The sequence below is a fragment of the Sylvia atricapilla genome, chromosome 3 (genome assembly GCF_009819655.1).
Source record: "Sylvia atricapilla isolate bSylAtr1 chromosome 3, bSylAtr1.pri, whole genome shotgun sequence".
NCBI lineage: Eukaryota > Metazoa > Chordata > Aves > Passeriformes > Sylviidae > Sylvia > Sylvia atricapilla.
The window spans coordinates 91,897,299-91,917,611 of record NC_089142.1 but is presented as its reverse complement, the minus strand read 5'-3'; the positions used below and the strand labels follow the sequence as shown (position 1 = coordinate 91,917,611).

At 42.5% G+C, this 20,313-nt stretch overlaps 1 protein-coding gene across 1 annotated transcript; it reads right to left on the bottom strand.

Moving 5' to 3' along the window:
- Positions 1-1,462: 1,462 nt before the first annotated feature.
- FLVCR1 (FLVCR choline and heme transporter 1) lies at positions 1,463-16,528 on the bottom strand. The gene is made up of 10 exons (XM_066316171.1): positions 15,869-16,528; positions 12,654-12,798; positions 11,945-12,085; positions 11,591-11,658; positions 11,243-11,346; positions 9,981-10,091; positions 8,824-8,929; positions 8,494-8,605; positions 7,946-8,013; positions 1,463-6,555 (listed from the first exon to the last, which is right to left on the bottom strand). The coding sequence occupies exons 1-10, from the start codon at positions 16,526-16,528 to the stop codon at positions 6,493-6,495; spliced, it is 1,578 nt and encodes a 525-aa protein (XP_066172268.1). The 3' UTR covers positions 1,463-6,492.
- Positions 16,529-20,313: the final 3,785 nt, after the last annotated feature.

Genomic DNA, 20,313 nt, shown 5'->3' with positions numbered 1-20,313 from the left:
TATTAAGCAGATATTAGCTCGTTACACACAAATAAATAATTACTCACAAATCAATAATTATGCCTAACCATTGCCAATGTGTGACATATCTACTGAAGTCCTTTCTACAAAGTTCAGGATATTATTGTTTTGTTTTCTGAAACGTTGTTGTTTAATAGAGCTGTAAATATTGATTTAGAACATGGTCAGATAGTTCATTGTGAAGCACAGACAGAAGGAAATCCAGCAGACTTCTAAGAAACCTTTCCAGCCCAGGAAGCAGCTGGACTGTTAGGCATCTGCCTTTTTTATCAATACACAAACCACATCACTTTCTGGAAGGGGTAATACTTGTTAGCTTTGGATCACAGGGCCTCCTCCCAGCTGTGGAAATTATTATCTGATTAATCATAACCGGGATGGTTTCACATCTCCCGTTTACCTGATGAGGTTTCTAGTGTTTTCTTTGAAGGACCAAGACTCTAACCAGAATAAAGAAGAAAAAAAAACACCAACCCCAAAACTCCAATGCCAAAGAAACTTTAAGGCAATAATAATTTTCTGGGATTGTTCATTCCTAGCTGTGAGAATGCTTAAATTACAGTGCTAAATGGGGATATTGCCTGAAGCATTCATAGAGGTACCACAAGAGGAACACGACCTTGTGGTCCTGGCTTTAAAACGAAGAACCCACCTGAAAGCTCATCCCAGTGTTGAACTGCATATTACTGTTGCTTTATGACACAAGGCTTGTGTTTGCTCTGTTCTGCAGCATGTACAACCTCCTTCTGTGAAGAATCTCCTATACCAAAATAGCTGAGAGAATCCCAGCTTTGTGGAGAAGTGAGATAAAAAAAATTAAAACATTTTCTTACCACAACTCTACTTACTTTGAAGCAGGTTCCTCAAATTTTCCTGGTTCAGACCTGGGCTAAATGCCTGAAGGTGGGTGACAGAACTCTCAGAGTGTTCACAGTGGTTCTGCTGTGCTCCCACTGAAGACAACTCTGATTTTAGCCATAACTGAATATAATGTCTCACTTTTATCCTGTCTCAGAAGTTATCCTACTCTCTCTCTCCCCAGATAATCTCTCTGCAACCAAGTGCTGTATTAAAATAATATCTGCACCACCCTCAAGAAGCTGCCTTTGGATCGCCCTGTTTAAGGGTTAACTTGTACTTTCTTTTCCTCACAGACCTTTTCCAAAGCAAAGGGGAAACAACTCGACTACCAATACTAGTACTTTAATTCCATGCCCTGGGAGAATTTCTCTGGATGCCAAAACTCTTGTGTAGAATAAATTTCTATACCCTGCATACATGCACTCTGCTTGTACATGCATGTTTGTTAATGACACAGTAAGTCATACACTTACACATTTTCCTACATTAAAAGGCAGGTTCTAAGGAAAAAAACATAATGACTTTTAGATTAGCAGCTGTATTAACAGCTGTCAAAAATGTTACTCTTGGCTCAAATCAATTGAGGCATTATACACTTTATTAGTAACATATAATGGTAAGGAATGAACGCCATCCAGGTATACACATACATACAGTATTGCAATCAGAGAATACTCATTAAGAACTTTTAATTTTCTCTTGAAACAAAGAATTGGACACTAACAAAACCAAAATATTACAGTGAAATATATTTGTTATCTTCATGAGTAGAACAAAGACATGAGCAGTAAACAACATGGGTCTTACACAGAAATACATTTCTCTTAAGAAATTTTTTTGCTTAATTCATTCTAGTTCCTGCATTAACATCACTTCTTCTTCACAGACTGCAAAATGGTGGGGCTGCAGCAATCACATATTATTGTGTACAATGACATCTTGTGCTCCATGAAACATTAATAACCTGTAACACTTGAGAAGGAGATACATACATGTACTGAAAGACAACAAGAGCAAAGGTCACACACTCCCATTCACACAGTGAGTTCACCAAATGGAAAACAATGTTTACAGCTCAACCCAATTTCACTTGGTTGTAGATGCACAAGGTAGTCCAAGTGTTTCTCCAAAAAAACATTTTTTCATTAGGCAACCTGGTCTGGCAGCTCTAATTACACACTCCGCTGATTGTCTCTGAAACAACGTATTGCCTTGAACCAAAGAGATTACCAAGAGGCTGAAGTTAGAAAAATCCTGTTAATCTGAAATGATTCACATGTATTCTTGCTACTGTTTCCCTTGTTCTTTCCTCCTTGTAAAACACGGGCCTTTAGCAACAGAAAGAGATCTTACTAAAGACAAGCACACATCTATAAATGCTTGTTCTGAGGGACTTACCTACCAGCAATTCCAGACTATGCCCTACAGGTCTGGTATTTTTAAACCCAGCCAATAGAAATGAGGGGTTTAAGGCCGTGGTAGGAATCCTAAATAAAAATGTTCTCTGAGTCTCTTCGACTAAAATTACCAGAAGTTTAATGGGGCTGGGAAGAAACACAAAGATAAGAACTAATTTTGAGGCTAATCTCTGAATTTTGTAGCTGAAAGTTATCATCTGCACAACCTGCTGAGCTCCTGGGAGCTTGGGGGCAGTCCCCTTGTTTATGCTACCCACTGTGTGTTCTCTAGCAACCGCTAGAGCTCTCCTGAAACACTTGAAATAAAAGCAAATTGAAAAGCAAAAGCTGGTGCATGAGATTTGGATGCCTCTTCTCACTTGGTTTCTTACACCATCCTCTCCTACTTGAGGTGCAATTCCATTCATGATACAATTACCTTTTTAAAGAGTTAGGATTTTTAGCCCCCAGTTCTACTCTTGCTGGGGGGCCGAGCCAGGATCTCAAGGCTAAAAGTCAGAAGCCCTGTTTCCAATTCCAGATGCATGTGGGATTTCCAGGCTAAGAAGGTTGCATGGAGACCTCATAGTAACCTTCCAGTATCTGAAGAGGGACTACAGGGAAGTGGGAGGAACTCTGTGTCAGGAATTGTAGTGATAGGACAAAGAGGGAATAGGTACAAGCTGAAAGAGAGGAAATTTAATTTAGATATCAGGAATAAAGTTTTTGCTGTGAGGATGGTAAGAACTGGCACAGGTTGCCCAGGCAGGCTGTGGACACCCCATCCCTGTAAGTGTTCAAGCCCAGGGTGGACAGAGCCTTGAGTAACCTGTTTAGTGGGAGGTGTCTCTGCCTGTGGCAGGTGGGTTGGGACCACATGATCTTTAAGGCCCCTTCCAACCTCTTAACATTCTATGACTCTATGTCTGATTGAGTGGATGCTGCCTGCTAAAACCCAAAAATTAAAAGCAAAGACGACAAAGCCTCAACTACTCCAAATTTATTCCTGCCATTAGCTAGAACCTCAATTTCTTGACGGATGATAAGGCTAATGCATAAAAAAAATACTGATTTGCTCTTTATTTGCTCTTTATTCTGTTACTGAGCTTTTCATTTCAATACTTTATCATTGCCTGAAAATAGCTCATGGGTTTCCAGCTTTCAAGCTCCTTGTAGAAGGAGAATATTAAATCCAGGATGTAATTAAACCTTCATTATTAGGAATATTTCCTTTCAGGGACCCAGCATGGTTTCCAACAAGCCAAAATTTTGTTTCAACCTTTTCAGAAGGTAGCCAAGTAATTTGGCAGAAGATTAAAAAACACAAGGAGCCAGAACTATAATATATTTTCAATAATCAGCTGAACATAACTAAAGAAACTAGTAGTGAAAAAAGGAATTGAATACTAAATTTTAAGAAAGAAAGAAAAAGACTCAGTCTTTGATTTTGAACAGTGTGTACTGAACAGGTCAGCAAACACCCTAGACACTGACAAAGACTTTCTATTTGAAAACAATTCCCCAAAATTACAAATGTATTATCTTGTTAAGATTTTGCAACACCAAAAGTCAAAGCAACCATGGGCTATGAACATAAATATTTTCTGTATCTTGCTGAAAAACTTACATATTTTTTGGCACATGTTATTATAATTTTTCCAAAGGGAAAAGCCACCCACATATGTCACAAGGCAGAAACTTTCACTTTTCTCACTAGGACTGAAAACTTGTACATCCCTTGATGGGGCAGCTTCCATGTGAAGGACTGACATAATGAAAGCATCTCTACTTTCAGTCCTATACCCTTGCCTGCCATTGGAATAGCCAAGAGGTAATTTTCCTATATTCAGTTACTTCAGCAGCAGACTCTTCAAGAGCTCACCTCTCCAGGAGCAGCAAGGCCTGGCCATTTATTTTCTCCCTAGCACTGGGCTTGGCAAAGAGATTTGAACCCACTTTGGCAAGGCAAGTGTTCCAAAGCCTGCTTAGTTTATTCTGATAGGTCTTCTCCTGTCTAAAGCATTTATCATACAAAGTGTTTAAATCATCACATTTAGAGGCTAAGATAAGCTTTCAGGGCCCTTTTTATACAAAAGGATTTTCCTGAGTCTATAGCAAAATAAGGGGAGGGGGGAGCTTTTTATGATATTTGTTGTACCTAGATATTATCTTGGAGTTTGTTGTTGTTTACCCCAACCATCCACCAAGCCCCAGGCAGCCACTTGCTCACTCCATCCCCCACCAATGGGATTGAGGACGGAATCAGAAGGGTAAAATCTGGAAAACTCATGGGTTGAGATAAAGGCAGCTTAATAGGGAAAGCAGAAGCCCCACACACAAGCAAAGAAAAACGAGGAATTAATTCACTGCTTCCCATGGGCAGGCAGGTGCTCAGCCATCCCCATCAAGTGCGATGGCTACTTGGGAAGAAAACACCGTCCCTCCAAACATCCCTCCCTTCCTCCTTCTGCCCCGCCCTGTGTACACTGAACATGATGTCACATGGTCTGGAATATCCCTTTGGGCAGTCAGGGTCACCTGTCCTGGCTGTGTCTCCTCCCAGCCTCCCACACACTCCTAACTTCCTCGCCTTCTCTGACGTCTGAAAAGCAGGAAAGGCCTTGGCTCTGTGCAAGCCCTGCTCAGCAATGATAAAAACATCTCTCTATTATCAACCCTGTGTTCAGCACAAATCCAAAACACAGCCACTGTGAAGAAAATGAACTAGCCCAGCAGAAACCAGCACAGAGTTCAATAATTCCCCCTCCCCAACTGTAATCCGAGGAAAACTTCGAGTAGATTCCACCTTCTGGATGGCATTGCATCTGTGGGAACTCAAAGACACAGCATCATGGATGGCACTGAGCTTACATGGTCAGTTTGCTGAGCTAAAAATTAAATATTTTCAGAAAGTCCACTAACCCAGGTCTGATTTTCCCAGCAGTAGTATTATTGTAGTGCTGTCAGTTCCGTGGGTGTGTAGATAGAGCACAAGGTAAACGAGAAAATTTTCAAAAGCACTGTAGTGAGATACCTCCACCCCAAATACAGATAAATGAAGTAACAAAAAGTTACTGTTAATGAAGTCTGCTCATTCTGCAGGTAAGATGGTATAAAAGAAAATTTTTGATCCAAGAAAGTGAAAATATCACTATTTTCCTTTCAGTCATCTTCACAGCTTTTAACAAACTGCAAAAGACATGATTTAAGTTACACAAGCACAGGAATTTCACATGCGACAAGTGATACAATTCATAAAAAGGACAGAACACATTTTCTGATACTCCACAAATATTTAGAGGTTTAACACACAAAATGGAATTTCTTCAGCAGCACTGATTAAACTCAAGATGAGGCAGGGATCTTCTTTACAAAGTAAAGGCACTGGCTCTTTGTAAACACGTACTCCGCTCTCTTTAACTGAGAAAGGACTCAAAATATTCCATGGAGGAAACTTGTGTGGTAGTGTTCCATTGCTTGTAAATATTTCACAACAGAGATATCAAAGGCCTTTGTCCTCCTTTTGACTGTATTTAATAAGAAATGTTTTTTCTCCAATTTATCTAATGAGAAACTTTTTCAATCTCCCCAGAAATGCTACAATGAAGCTATAGCAAGAACAGTGTTCTCTCTTGTCTGCCTTCTGATATCTATAAAGAAGTTTCAAGGCAAAAGAAATGTCAGATGCCAGTATAAAACACACACGTCATCTCTTGTTTTCAGTATTGTGCTATCACTTTCCCAGAAGGAATCATTGGCTTATATTCAAATACAGACACATTTAAAATAAAAACTTGTGAACATCCTCCTGCTGTGCATCTCCCTGCTCTTTGACTTATGAAATGCACCAGCAAGACTGAACAAGAAAAGATTATATATTTGTGATCATAACAACTGTACTTCAAGATTCCTGATTTTTTTTCAAGTATGCATCCTGAATGCACGTCTCCCTACTGTGGAGAGTGTTCACACCATTCTTTACTAATGAAACTGCAAAACTTGAAAATGTCAAAATAAATATTCCATACAAAGGTGAATTGTTTGCACCTTGGGCAAAATGAACTGAGCATCTTCATAGCTTCCAACACACAACTACTACCAATATCAACAAACACATTTTACTACTCGTACACACAAATCCAGTGATTACACTAGCTCACGTTGTTCTGTTTTTAACCAAACTTGTGCGTTTCTAAGTCACCTTCCTGCAGCTTTATAAAGCTGACTGAATCTTTAATGTAGTGCTTTCAGGTTCTACAGGACTGTCAACTGGTACCTGAAGAGAGAGATAAGAAAAATAAAAACACAACAGGAATTAAGCTGTTATTCAACAGAATTATTCTCAGACTCAGTATTCTTGGGTAATTATTAGGTTAGACTCCAAGAGTATATGTAGTTCATTAGCCCAATTAAGCAATTATACAAAATCCTATTTTCCCTTCTTTTTGTAATAAAGAGACCAAACATAGAAATTAGTTTCTTAGTATAACTCTATAAATTTACTGCATATTTGTCACATGAAGATTAACTTCCCTTTTTTTTCTCCGTTACGTTTACCCACAGTAGAATCTTGATCAAGGTTCAGTATCAAAGGGATTTTGAACATTATTAACACAGGTAGGTCTCAATCATGCATGGCAACATCAGGGCAAAGAGGGCAGCTTTTCTTACACCCTGGCTAATATGAATGAAGCTGTGTGTCCATCCAGGCTAATTAACGAGGTGATGATGACAAGCAGATGAGTCATGCACAGCCCCAGAGAGGCCCAGCCCTTGCTGGGAAACCCACAGTGAAATGCCACCGTGGCTGGGAAATGTCACGCTGAGCACACACAGCTGCACAGGTCTTAGGTTCAAGTTAGCTCAGACAGCAGCAGCTCAGAAGTTTCTGAACCTCATACAGATCCTAACAGTGTGCAGTTGGTCACAGGCAATCAAAAGCTGCTGATCATGCAAGACACCTACACAAAAAGAAGCGTGGCAGAGGATCTTGCAATGTCTGACTTCAAAAAGCTGTCTCTTATCTTGATCCAAACAATCAAAAACCCACAGCACTGAAAAAATTTTCCACTGAGAGCTTTATTTCTACTAGTAAATGTAGTAGTTTGGAAAAGCTGCTGAAGCATGGAACCTCATAATCATCAGGAAATGCTATGCTCACTCTTCATTTAAACTGAGAGTGTCAGCAGAAGAACAAACCCAGCTCTTTATGCACCACTGTACTGCACAAACTCCAGCATGGCTTCTGTTTATCAGACTCTGACTGCATCTGAAGGTACTGCAAGTATTTTAAATAAAATACATAGTCTACAGGATGGCCTCATAACCCAATGAACAAAAAGGCTTCACAGTGCTACCCTGCTATTATGAAAAACTAAGATTTAAGCAATAAAATAATATTATTAGCCACTTAAAATCCAAATATTAAAAAAATTTAAAAATTTAAAAAAAATCTGAGAGCACAAGTTTTTTCAGTTTTTTTCATGGAAGTTAAGGAGAAAAACAGATATGTGAGGGCAGCATCCCATGTGGCTCTGTTGTTCAAAATCAGCATGGAATCAGCCATAAGATTTTGTCAATTACTCCTTTGCAGCTGATATTTTTATGCCAGTAGAAGTCAAGCATTCAAGTAGGTATACAATCATGGTAAAAGAGTCACCACTTACAGCTTTAACGTCCAAGTTCATAATCCCTGAATTCACATTGTGTCTTCGCAAATCTGATTTTATTAAGGCTGGAAAAGAAGGGAAAAGGAAAGCTGGTTCACACCTTTGCAGTGACATGCACTTCAAGGGAAATGTTTGCACGGTGCTTCCAGCACATTTTCAAAACTATCCTATTCACTCTTTGCAATTTGAACTCACTGACAATTTGAACTTGCTCCTCACAAAGCACATAAAGCAGGAGATGACAATAAAGTATTTTAAACTACAAGAACTTAGAGAAAAGCTTGATAGTTTCAGCACTTCCAGCACATTTGTGAGTCAACATGTGTAAACACTGGCACAGTTCCAGAGTGCATCAGCAATTTCCTGCATTTGGAAAAGTGCAAACTTCCTCCATTTGTTCCCGTTTCTCACTCCACTCTGGAGATGGACATCTATCTCAAATTCAAGGCATGAGGGTCAGATGGCTGTCAATATATTAGCAACATCATCTAAAATCATCTACATTTTTACACTAAAGAGAAACCATTACTTGCACTTCTAATTACCTGTTAAAATAATGCCCACAAAAATCCAAGCACAAAGAAAGATGTTTCCTGCACGAGGACTGTAGTCTGTTGTGAGCTTTCCTTGGACAAGTGTAAAGACAATTCCAAATATCTATAAACAAACAAGTAACTTCATCAGGATCACACAGGAAAGAGTCATCATTTTACCCGTAAAAGTTCCAGGACACATCTTACAGAAATCAAATTTTTAAAAAGCCAGGACTATAACAACAAAACAGAGACTTAGCTAAGTCTAAGAAAGCCTTCCTAGACTCAAGCATAGTGGTCTTCCTGAACATTACTTCACTTGAAGGAATAAAATGCTGTTACCTGTGCTGATGCATTAAGGAGACCTGAGGAAGTGCCTTCAGACTCTGGATATGTAATTTCCACAGCAAATTCAAACCCAAGTGGAAGATAGCCAGTCATGAAGAACCTGTTGAAGAGGAGAGTAAGAGGATGGCAGGTGTGGCCTTCATCTCTTACTACAGCTAAGAAAACCTAACATACACACATGGTATTATGAATTAGCTGGTATTCCGAACTGTCATGTGTTCATGACTCAACATAATTCAATAATTCCTAACTCATAATTCAATAACAGTGACTGCTTCATTCCCTCAACATGATCCAAGAATTTTAGCCACAGATCTTTCTCTTTAGTTCAAAGCTGTTAAAACATGTTTGTCCTGTTTCCCATAAACACCAAACATATGAAATAACCTTTTCTAACGAGTCCATAAGCCACTCCATATTTGAAGCCAATTACTTTCAAAGGAAAGGCATACACAAACATCATCATTTGATCAGCCCAAATATCTGCGCTGGAGAACAAAAAGAGACCATGAATAGGGAGTGAAGCTATGCACTTGAACACCTGCTGGAAGCTGCTATGGAAGAAGATGAGGGGAACGATGAAAGAAGGGAGGAGAAGGGGCTTAATGCAGCTGAGGTTGGTTGATGGGGTTTTAAACTGAAACTCTCAAGACATTTCTGGTTTTATCTTGACTTCTGTGTCTGAATACAGCAACATACCCTGAGCACCTCTTGAGGCTTTTAGATGGGGTATACATGAGCACAGTGAACAAAGCAACCAGCATGTTGCTCGGGCTATCAAAGTATAGATTAATGAAAATGCAGGGAAGCCAGTCTTCCCAGATCTGCTCAGTTAAACTCCTATCACCTACACACTGGTCAACAGAAAGCTTCAACTTCCCTGCAGACAAGTTTTTTGAATTGGAACCAAACAAATTGACCACAATAGAGACCTCTCTTAAGTCCATAAAAGTGGTAAACGAAATTTATTGAAAAGTGAGTTACTTTAGTTTTATTCTGATGTAACAGAAGGTGAAACTCTATTTGTACTGTCTAAAGCATAGGCTGAGATCATGGTGACAGAGTACACAGCAGAATTATCTAGGTAAAACATTTAAATATGTTTCAGAACAGAAGTGCAGTAGGTCTTGTAGTGCTCTTTAATTGCTCACCCAAGCACTCCTCCAGTCACGAACACTACTATAAGGTATCCGAGGTCCAGGGTGAAGGTAAATACCAGCAACCCAATGAAAGAGAGAATGTAAACAATCAAAGTAGTTTGCCTGCAACCCAACAACAACAACAAATTAACATTGTTAATAGAAGGCCATAGCACATTGCTGAAGCATGGAAGGATAGTATGAACATTACATAAGCCACTCTAAAGCTATAAAATTTGCTTCATGCAATTCTGCCTCAAACTTAGCATGCAGAGAGCACATGTCCCTTCCTGAACTCTTCATTGTCTTGGTCATCTGGCTGCTTCACTCACGGCTAAGGACACTTACTCAGACTCTCAAATAATGGACAATCACAGCACATACTACTACCTTAAGACTGTTTTAGTTCTCTGCTATGTTGTACCTCTTGGCCATTCTGCCGTGCTGCCCATTACACAATACATCAACACAGGAGCAGCTGAGTCCAACACTATTAGCAATAAAAGTCAGCCTCAATAAAAGAGGCAAGTCAAACAAATCTCATTACAGTGTTCTATTTATTTTGAATCTGGAAGAAGGGGTGTCTTCCAAATTCTTAAAGCACATATTTATAAGCTAAAACACGTGCAGAAACAAAGCCAATCTACAGCACTAACATCAATAAGGCTTGTAGAGGCACATAATGTAGTGAGTCACAGGGGAGAACTACTCCATCACAAACAGAGCTCCAGGGCAGTGCTCGCTCCTAGGGGCACCACACCATGGATGATGGACCCAGGAGCTCCTACCCCAGAACAGAGCTCTGCTCCATGGTCATCCCCTGAATCAAAAGCAAATGTTACACTTACTAATAGGATCAGGAGTAGCATAAAAAATTGAGGATATATCAGCTGGCCATTTTACAAAACAATGCAGGGAAGGCTTTGAGACTTTATGCTTTCCCAGGAGAAGAAGCCCACTGGGCCACCTGGCCACTGTGTGTCAGACCTACAGTGCTTTCCTTGTTAGCCTTAAACTCCTGAAGAGACAGGAGTAGCTAACAAATCCATCTTTCCATTCTGCTCTCTCATTTTAATTTCTTTTGGCCAATAGCCAGTAACAGTCTCAAGCTTTTGCTGTAGCCTCAGAAACTTGTCTCCAACAAGGCCACTAAAAGATCAGGGACAAACTGCATTTCATCAGCAGTTCATTTCAGCCCTCAGGTTGGAGTATTTTCCTAATGCAATTGCACCACTCTCCTACCCCTAGCCCCATCCATGCCTACCCACACTTACTTGTATGTTTTAGTGTAATCCAGCCACAAACCACAAATAATCGAACCCACCATTCCTGCCACCACCAGTGTCAAGCCAATTCTCCCAGCGTTCACTTCTTCTCCCTTTCAACAAATATTTATATGGTGCTCATTAATAACTTGCTTCCACTCAGAGTCAAGTTCAGCCCTCTTTGGCAGTCATAAGTGCGAACAAACATTCCTATGACTCCCACACCTGTATGGTACAAGAAACTGTACAGAGGTATAAAAGAAACCAAATGTCTGAGCACACATAGCACCTAAAAAATAAATAAAACCTCTGCAAATGTACAGTGAAAAAGAGAAAGATAAGATCCAAGAAACTTACCTCATAATGAGTTACTATCATCTGGTTTAGTAATGTGGAGACAGAATAAAATGCCCCAGTCATAATACCTGCAGTAGCAAGGAAAAAGCTTCAGTCATTCCAGGTGCAGCCATACAGATTTGTTACCCTTAAGAATTCATCTTCTGACACAAAACCTTTTATGTACCAGGTAAAATCTCTTTACTGGACCCATAAATGGTATTTTGCATCCTGACAGATTTGCCAGCACTGGCACCTGAGTAAATAAGTTTGACACTCCCTCCCCCATAAAAAAACCCCACAATTAAAATTCTGTGTGCTTCTGGCCCGCATTTGAACCTTTCTGCCAGATTACAAGCAGATAGCACCACTTACCATAACTTATTAGCAAAAGTATAAACGGGATATTTTTGAACAAGTTAATAATGGACTGCTTGTAGGAGTAATCCTCAGGAGGTTTACTTTGCAGGACTGCTTGAGAGTGACTGGGAGGGTATTTGGGCTTTTCTTCAAAAACTAGGGAAAAAGAAGGAACGTTTTTTGATTAATTTCTACCAAACTAATGTGCTTATTTTTATTTCTCTTTTTTTTTTTTTTTTTTTTTTTTTTTTTTTTGGTAGAAGTGTTTCAGCTTGATGAATTTCATAAGATTGACTTGTAGCTTTAACAACTCCAAGAAAAAAAAAATCTAGATTTTTCTCATGGAAGAACTAAGTCACATCCACAAAGAATGTGTTATTTGGTCGCAGCTGCTTGCTACCAAAATATGGTCAAAGACAGACTTCATCCACAATACATCAAGACCTTTGTATATAAATTAGAAGATGAACAGAGTGAATTCACTTTATATCACAGGTCCTCACAGCAAAGAAACAAAGGGAACTAAATATTCTGAAAGAAATCACCCCATGTGAAGCACCACATAGAGTGAAATGGTTGTTGCTTAACCCTGGCACAACAGGTAATTGAACACAAACTGGAAAAAGTGTAAGCTCAACTACTTTGAGCAGTCAGCTGCTTTAAGTGAGACATTGCAAACACTCACTATGGCCAGTGCGCAAATTCCAGAAATTTAAACACTTACCAACTCCGGTTAAGAAGAACAACAGTGTGGACACTATCGCTGTTCCGTAGAACATGATGCCGATGTTATGTGCCATAAGGTCAATATCATTTGGTGTATTTGGGACCAAAACAGGTGGCAACAAAAAGCCAATGGCAGTACCAAGCTGTAAAGCAAGAAAACAAAGCCAAAAATCATTTCCATCTGAACATAAAAATTAACAGAAGTGAAAAGTCTTACCAGGTAGAATTCAGAATTGTGATCATAATAAGCATTAATGAAACTTTAGTATCACACTTCCAAGCCACTTGGTCTTGATGGTGTTTTACAACCAGTTCTTCCATAACTCAGGTTTTAATCTTTTCATTTCTCAACTGAACTGCAATACCACACTTAGTGTACATATTTACACTACACATAGTACTTATCCAAGAATCTTTGTACTTATACAAGAATCTTTCACAGAAAAGCAAAAGTACCACGCATGAACATAAATTGGTATCAGTCATCCTGCAACTGAAGGGCTAGAGATGGCCCAAGATTCCATCTACTCTAGCAGAAATGTTCTTCATTTGATGTCATACTTCTGCCACTACAGTAGCAAAGCCTTACTGCAAGGTTTACTGCAGAACAGACAGAGCAGAGAAAAGCAACAGAAAAGAAATATCCTTATTAAGACCAAACCCAACAATTATTGCAATGGAAATAAATAAAAATCACAAAATGAAGTAGTAGTGGGTTTGTATGTGGAGTAAATTCCAACATAACGACTGATGTTGCATTAAAGAGACATAAAACAGAGACTGAAATTTTGGGTATATATAAAAAGCTTTTTAAAACATAAAGGAACAAGTCCTGGACTATTCTCCAAATTCTGTCTTCTGCTCCCCCCAAACTAAATGACATTTTAAAGTGTTGGAACATTTATTTGAGGTAAAATCCAATGAAAAAAGAGCACCAAAGACTGTTAGAGTAGCAAGTCCAACAATCAGAAAGCATGCACATTAGAGGTGTGCCCCTGTGCTTACAAAGCACCCTTTGTGCATAACCTGATGAGGGTTTTGCTACCTTTTATTCCCCCAGGCCATCAGATTGACACAGTATCCAGTAGTCACAGGAAGAATTTGTCTCCTTTTGTCCTCATGCTCCAGTATATGAACCCTACAAACATAAACTGAGCACACAGTTACTTTTTTTCTTCAGGTATTTTTTTTTCCTCCCCCAACAGGAGCCAATACAGTACCCACAATGTTCCAACAAAGTCGAGTTTCCATTATCCATTAGAGAGGTTAAGGCCAGAATAAAGTGTTCCAATGAGTCTGGTGAGCCACATTTCAGATGCTAAATACTTGTGGAGATCTGGCACCCCAGACAACCCTTGACAGGTACATCGCTGCATTCCCAGTGATTTGTGCTCCAGCTGCAAACGATCAGCATCTCAAAGGGATGAGATCTAATTTCTGATAACTGCGCTGTTCCTCCCCTGCCTGCTGTCCAGCCGTGTTTGCCGTAGCTCTGAAGTTACACACAGTATCTGATAAGCAATCGGATGACCAATAGCTGAGTGGGTTATAGCAACCTGTTTTGTTACATAGTTCACCTTGTGCAATTATCTAGTACAGTGAGACCCAACGGGAACTCATAAGCAGGAGAGAACTGCAATGGGATACACTGACAATATTACTTCTAACTTCCAAGTGCCAAACTCCTCATCTTATCACTCTTTCAAACTAGCTTTTGAGAGTTTTTAGGGTTTTTTTCAAGAAGCAAAATCTGAGAATACAGAAATTCTGTTGTTCTATTGACAAAGTACCAGCAAGCACTTCAGCAGGCACACTGAGATCAGTCCTAGCTTCTGGAGGGGAATACACTCCAGAAATAACCACAGCTTATTTTGCTCACATCCTGATCCTGTTTCCCTTGTCTATCTTTCTCGTGGTTCCCATCCACACGATCCCTGTTCTGCTCCTGTCCTGCACCACTTTAACTCCACATCTCAGCATCCAAGTGAAGCATCAGTTTCAGGCCCCAAGCTGGACACTTGACACTCTACTGCAGAACTGAAAACCCGGTAACTTCTTGCTGCTCGGAGGACTTGTGCATGTCAGGAAGAGTGGAAATATAGCTGCCAAAGAAACCTTTAACCTGATACCAGGATGCAGATCCAAAATTCTTGCCTCACTGCTGAAAAAACCAACAATTTCTGAAATCTCCAGTCCAAAATTGACACTTGACTCGTCCACTGGGAAACTTTGATGGAAAAAAAAAAAAAAAGTTTGGGAAAACCTGTGAACAGCCAGGTGTCAGTTCATGAGGAATCAGCTGCGTTACCACCCTAACTGTAAATATGTAATGTCATTGCTGTCATAATCCGAAGTGCACAAACATAAAATCATTAGACTCAGGTGATAAAAAAACAAATCCCCCATTATCTTAACCAAACTTTACCTATGCCCTCAGCCTGCAGCAGTGATGCTGATTTGAATCTTAGCAATTTTATGCCACAGGAGGAAAAAAAAAAAAAAAAAAAGCTGGGACAATGGCAGGAGGTGAGACCAAGGCTATAGTAATATAATATATTAACTATACTATACTATAATAAAAGTATCGTACCTGCACCTGTGCTTGCAGATACACCTGTTCCAGCCCTCTGAAACTGGCCAGGACCAGGGAGCTTGAGGAAATCTCAGTGACTCAGTTATCAGCTCCCAACAGTGATGTTGGAACTATTGGAACTATCACAGCGTTACACAAAACTTCACGAGTCACCAAGGCATTGACTACTGGCACCTGGCAATTGGAGGCCATAGTTTGAAAAGCAGAAACCAATATATGTGGTTGCTGGGGCTCTTCATGAAAGTTCACGTAGTTCAGACGCCTCCAACCGGGGGTGAATTCAGCCAAATGAATCCGAGTGCCAAAATGCAAGAGAAAGAGGAAGTGGAGCGGGACCACTTCTGAAAAGGGTCTCGACCGATGTACTGCCGGCAGCTGCTGGAAGGCTGTGAGCTGCCACACGCTGCCACACGGCCCGGCTCCGGCACGGCCAGGCTGCCCGGGCAGCGCGGGTCGCAGCATCACCTCTCACTTGGCCCCGCTTCCTCACCTGTCCACTCTCCCAACCCCATATCCTGGAGAAAAGCCATTTGCCACTTAAGCACCTCGTTTTTAACTCGATGCCGAACGCCAAGGAAGCCCACTTCTCCGAAGCCCCCCTGGCTCCCCCGCGGCCCTACCTGGTTGCCCAGCACAGCCACGGCGCAGGCGGTGGAGACCTCGGTGGGGCCGAACCAGACGGAGGCGATGCGGGAGGGCAGCCCCAGGATGAAGACCTGGGCGACGGCGCAGACGGCCTGGGCGGCCAGGGTGAGCGGGTAGCGCTGCGGGGCCAGGCTGCCGCACTTGAGCCAGGCGCCCAGCGCGTTCAGCCCCGCGCCCAGCAGCGCCGTGAGCCGCAGCCCGCGGGCATCCAGCAGCCAGGTGGCCGGCAGGATCAGCGGCACGTAGGCCACCATGTACACCATGGACAGCCAGTCGATCTGCGGGAAGGTGACGCCGTAGAAGCCGGCGAAGACGTTGCTGAGGATGCTGTACTGGATCCACTGGAAGGCGTTCACCAGCGAGTAGCAGCTGAAAACAGCCAGCACCGCCAGCCGCCGCCGCGACAGCCGCGTCTCCAGCCGCGCCTCCGGCCGCCCGCCGCCCGCCGCCAGCATCGCCTCGGCCTCCGGGGCCGCCGGGGCCGCCGGGGCCGGCTGCTCCCCTCCGCCCGCCCGGCCGCCGCCCGCCGCCTCCTTGCCGGGCAGGAAGCCATTGCAGCGCTGCAGCGGCGCCGCGGCCGCCGGCATCTCCCCGCTCTCCCCCTCCGCCTCCTCCTCGCCGCCGTCCTCCACCATCTCGGCCGTCTCCGCACCCAGTTTTCCCGGGCAGCGGCGGCGAGCTCAGCCCGCCTCTGCCTGCCAAGGTCACCTGGCTCTGGCTCCGCTCTCCGCCGCCCCGCCCCGGGGCCGGGCCCGGCGGGAGGAGCGGGAGGAGCGGGAGGCGGCCCGGGGGCAGGCGGGTCCGGCCCCGCGGGGCCGAGCTGAGCCGCCGCCGTGGCTCCGGTGAGCCGGGACTGCAGCCCGGGCTGCTGGGAGATGTTGGGAGTGCGTGCGAGTGGATATACACAGAGATAGAGATGGTTGTTTTGTTCACACCTCTGCTCCCGTTCTCTTTGTCCATCTTTCTCGGGGTTCCTTATCTGCAGTCACCGCACTCCTGATCGTCTCCTGCTCCACCTCAGTCTCCACATCCCTACATCTGAGTGATACTCATACACACACTTCTTGAAGACTTTTAAACTGACCTTACAAAGGCTGTGTGACTTTTGTTGGCTGCATGAGAGCAACAGGGCGATGGTAATGATGTAAATCATTCCCATGACATCTCCAAGGGAGGAGCAGCGTCACCTCCTCCCTGTAACCATTTTGGCAGCTGGTGTGTCCGGCCCAGGCAAGGCTGGGTGGGCACAGCCTGGTGCTTTGTGGCTCATCCCTCACCCTCTTCCTGGGCACAGGGCAGGGCACCTCAGCTGCTGCACCATCTGTGCCAGGGACACATAGGCCACACCACTTCCTGCACACTCTGGGAAGATCCAGGACCTTCCCCTGCCATAATAGGATTTGTCCCCTCGAAGTGGTGATGCAGAGAAATGTACTGAAGTGATGAGAGACGGATGGGCAGAGACAGAGGCCCAGTTTGCAGCAGAGGGTGGCCAGTACAGTGCATTACCAGGGCGTGTGCATCCACCCCAGTCCTTCATTGCCTCCAGAGCCGCAGGCAAAACATTCCTTGTTTCCACTCAACCTCTGCAATTTGATTTGACACATACCCCAGAGAAGTGGCCGCTGGCTCATGTGCAGAGGCGGGTAGACATCTCTTCAGTAAGCAATCTTCCCCCAAACCCTACCCAGTTCCTGACTGCACAGGAGCAGTGTCTGGCAGCCCCTGTCACAGTTTGTAATTCTGCTGCTGCAGGCAGTATCCCCTAATAAAGAGACAGATTGTTCTCCAAAGCATAATAAGAAAACACAGAAATATTTAAGTTTGCTAACTATGTTAATAGTATTTTACTGATTCTTGTGGGAAATCGTTAGGAATGTGTTCAGCAAATAACACACTGCTCATTGTTCATGGGTATGTCAGAGCCTAATCAGATCTGTCTGGGCTGTGGATACATTTGACCACCAGTCTTAAGTAGCCTCACTAATTAGGAGCTGGTATTTTACTCAAGACCAGTTGACCTATGTAAGGCCATGGTCCCTGATCTTATTTACAGTATGGATAATAATATGGACGCATGCTTCAAACCATTAATTTGGCTACGTTTGCTTTCTCTGAGCACTCAGCTGAGCAATGATAGTGATGATTGCAGGCACCACGGAATTTTAGAGACTACTGCAATTTAGTCCTGAATTTGCAGGTAAGAGGTGTGTGCAAGAAATTTGTTCTTTAAAACAAAAGTTACCTATGTCAGATTCAGGCCCTTCTTGCCTCTCTCATTCATGCCAAAAAAAGAGCCTGCTATATTTTTAGTTTTCCTCTGTAAGATCATATGCTTGGTAAATTTCTCTCAGTTCCTCTGCCTGGCCCACTCTAAGTACTGTAGCAATGGAGCTTTTTTAAAAAAATAGGAACAGAAGTGGTATAGCAGGAACTGGTACAAACATTATTAAAGCAACTGAGCAGCTGGCTTTCACTTTAAGAATATCCTAAACATCCAATACTGTATCCTGAAAACACAGCTGAGACTCTGTCTGTGGCAGTACTTGCAGCAGTGGCTCTTCATGATCTCTGGCACAGGCTGTGGGTTGCCCTTAGGGTCAGAGAAAGGGCTGTGACACTTTGGCTGGGTGGAATAAATGTAGCGTTAGCATCCTAAATTATCCTTGCTCTGGAAGAAGGCGCAAACACTGACCTACAGCTGACTTTATTTAACATTTTTTCCCCTCGAATTTTGGACCAGCTCAAAAGTCCACCCAAAGATAGTCCATCCAAAGATTTATTCCTTAAAACCAGAGGAAAACAGCCTTTGTTCTCCCATTCTTGCTTTCCCTACTGTTGCACCCTTGCCTGCTTACAGGAGGCGGAGCAAATCCATCCCGTGCTAAGAATGGCCGGCACATCTTGTGTTTCACCGCAGCCATACCCACAGAGCATCATCCGTCTTCCCCAGCGCCCAATGGCCCGGCACACGCGGTGTCATGTGCTTCCTGCACGCAGGGAGTAACCAGACACCAGGGAGCTGTGGGGAAAAGGAGGGCAGTGGAAAGAGGACGGGCATGCAGGCTAACTCCTAGAATGAGACTATTCTCCAGAAAGAAGAAAGTTTGTTTACAACAGATCAACACAGAGGTGAATCCATCTTTGCTGCAGTGCACTGGTTCCAGCGAAATCAAACCAGTTTGATTCTGATGAGGTACAACCCTATTTGCACCCTGGGGACGTTTATCTCCAGAAGCAGCTTCTTAAAAGAGAAAGGGAAAGGCAAACCGAATTGACAACATGAAGGCAAAACTTTGATATTTATCTCCTGCTGTGTTTCATAGGCTCCATGAGCATTACTTCTGATTTATAGCCATTTGTTCGAAAAGCAAAGCCAAGGACAGTTGCCCAGCAAGAGAAAGTTACCCCATGAGAAACATTGTAGCAGTTCACTTAAAATGTGAGTCCCTGGACTTCTGCATTTCCTGGACAATTTGTGAAACTAAAACCAGAACGCTGATGTCAAGGTTTACAGCACAGTTCAGCTTAAACTTGCAGCTATCTGTTTGAAATTTACCCTCTGACTGAAAATTTAGGCTCTCCTGAATGCTCCTATTGGTGATAGAGCCAGAAATTTCTCATATATATCCAAGCATTAACAAAGTTATTTTCCTGAATGTTGTGAAAAGGCAAAAATACCTCTCATGTATCAGTCAGTCACTGGGAAGTAAATTATACTAATTTACTCCACAAAAATTATTTTCTTCCATCCAAATTCCAGAAGTCAGGCAGGGACCTAACATTTAAATATTCAGGCTGGAGAAGGTTAGAAAGCAATTAGAAATGCTGAATTCTTACTTGCAGTAGCGTTGTTGTTCCTTCTGTAGCATATGTGCCATTGAAAGAAGAATGTATCTTCACAATTATTTTGAAAATAAAAATCCATCTTGCAGGCACTGCATCTTTCTACAAAAAAATGGCTCAGAAATGGCTTTTTGTTTCAGTCCAGGGCATTTCACAAAATACAGGAAACTCAGCTGTAGAGTGGTGCTTTCAGGGTGTTACTAGCTTTTAGACACCCCTAGCTGGGTTATCTCAGTTGTATCAATTCCTGGTTATGTTATCCTTCCAAACCTCAAAATGGTATCTAAGCCCCCCACAAAAACCCCACACGTAAATCCGTCTTTGGGAAACATGGGGGCAAGGTTAGGAGTGTGAAATGGAGGTTGTAGAATCTTGCAAAATTCCAGCAATTCTAAAACAACCCTAGAAATTTTATGTACATCAGACACAGAGTTAAAACTTCCAGATCTTCTGGTTTTAATGTTTCAGGCCATGAATCTCAGTCTGCAAAAAAAAAAGAAATTAAATTTTATTTTATAATGCAAGTATCTCTTGGTTATGATTTTCAATGCAAAAGCTGACCTCTCCAGGCAGA

Coding starts and splice junctions, on each gene's coding strand:
- FLVCR1 (XM_066316171.1), bottom strand. CDS start 16,528: ATGGTGGAGGACGGCGGCGAGGAGGAGGCGGAGGGGGAGAGCGGGGAG. Junction 11,659..11,944: donor ACTTTTGCTAATAAGTTATG/GTAAGTGGTGCT, acceptor TTGCTACTGCAG/GTATTATGACTGGGGCATTT. Junction 6,556..7,945: donor TGAACTTGGACGTTAAAGCT/GTAAGTGGTGAC, acceptor CTCTCTCTTCAG/GTACCAGTTGACAGTCCTGT.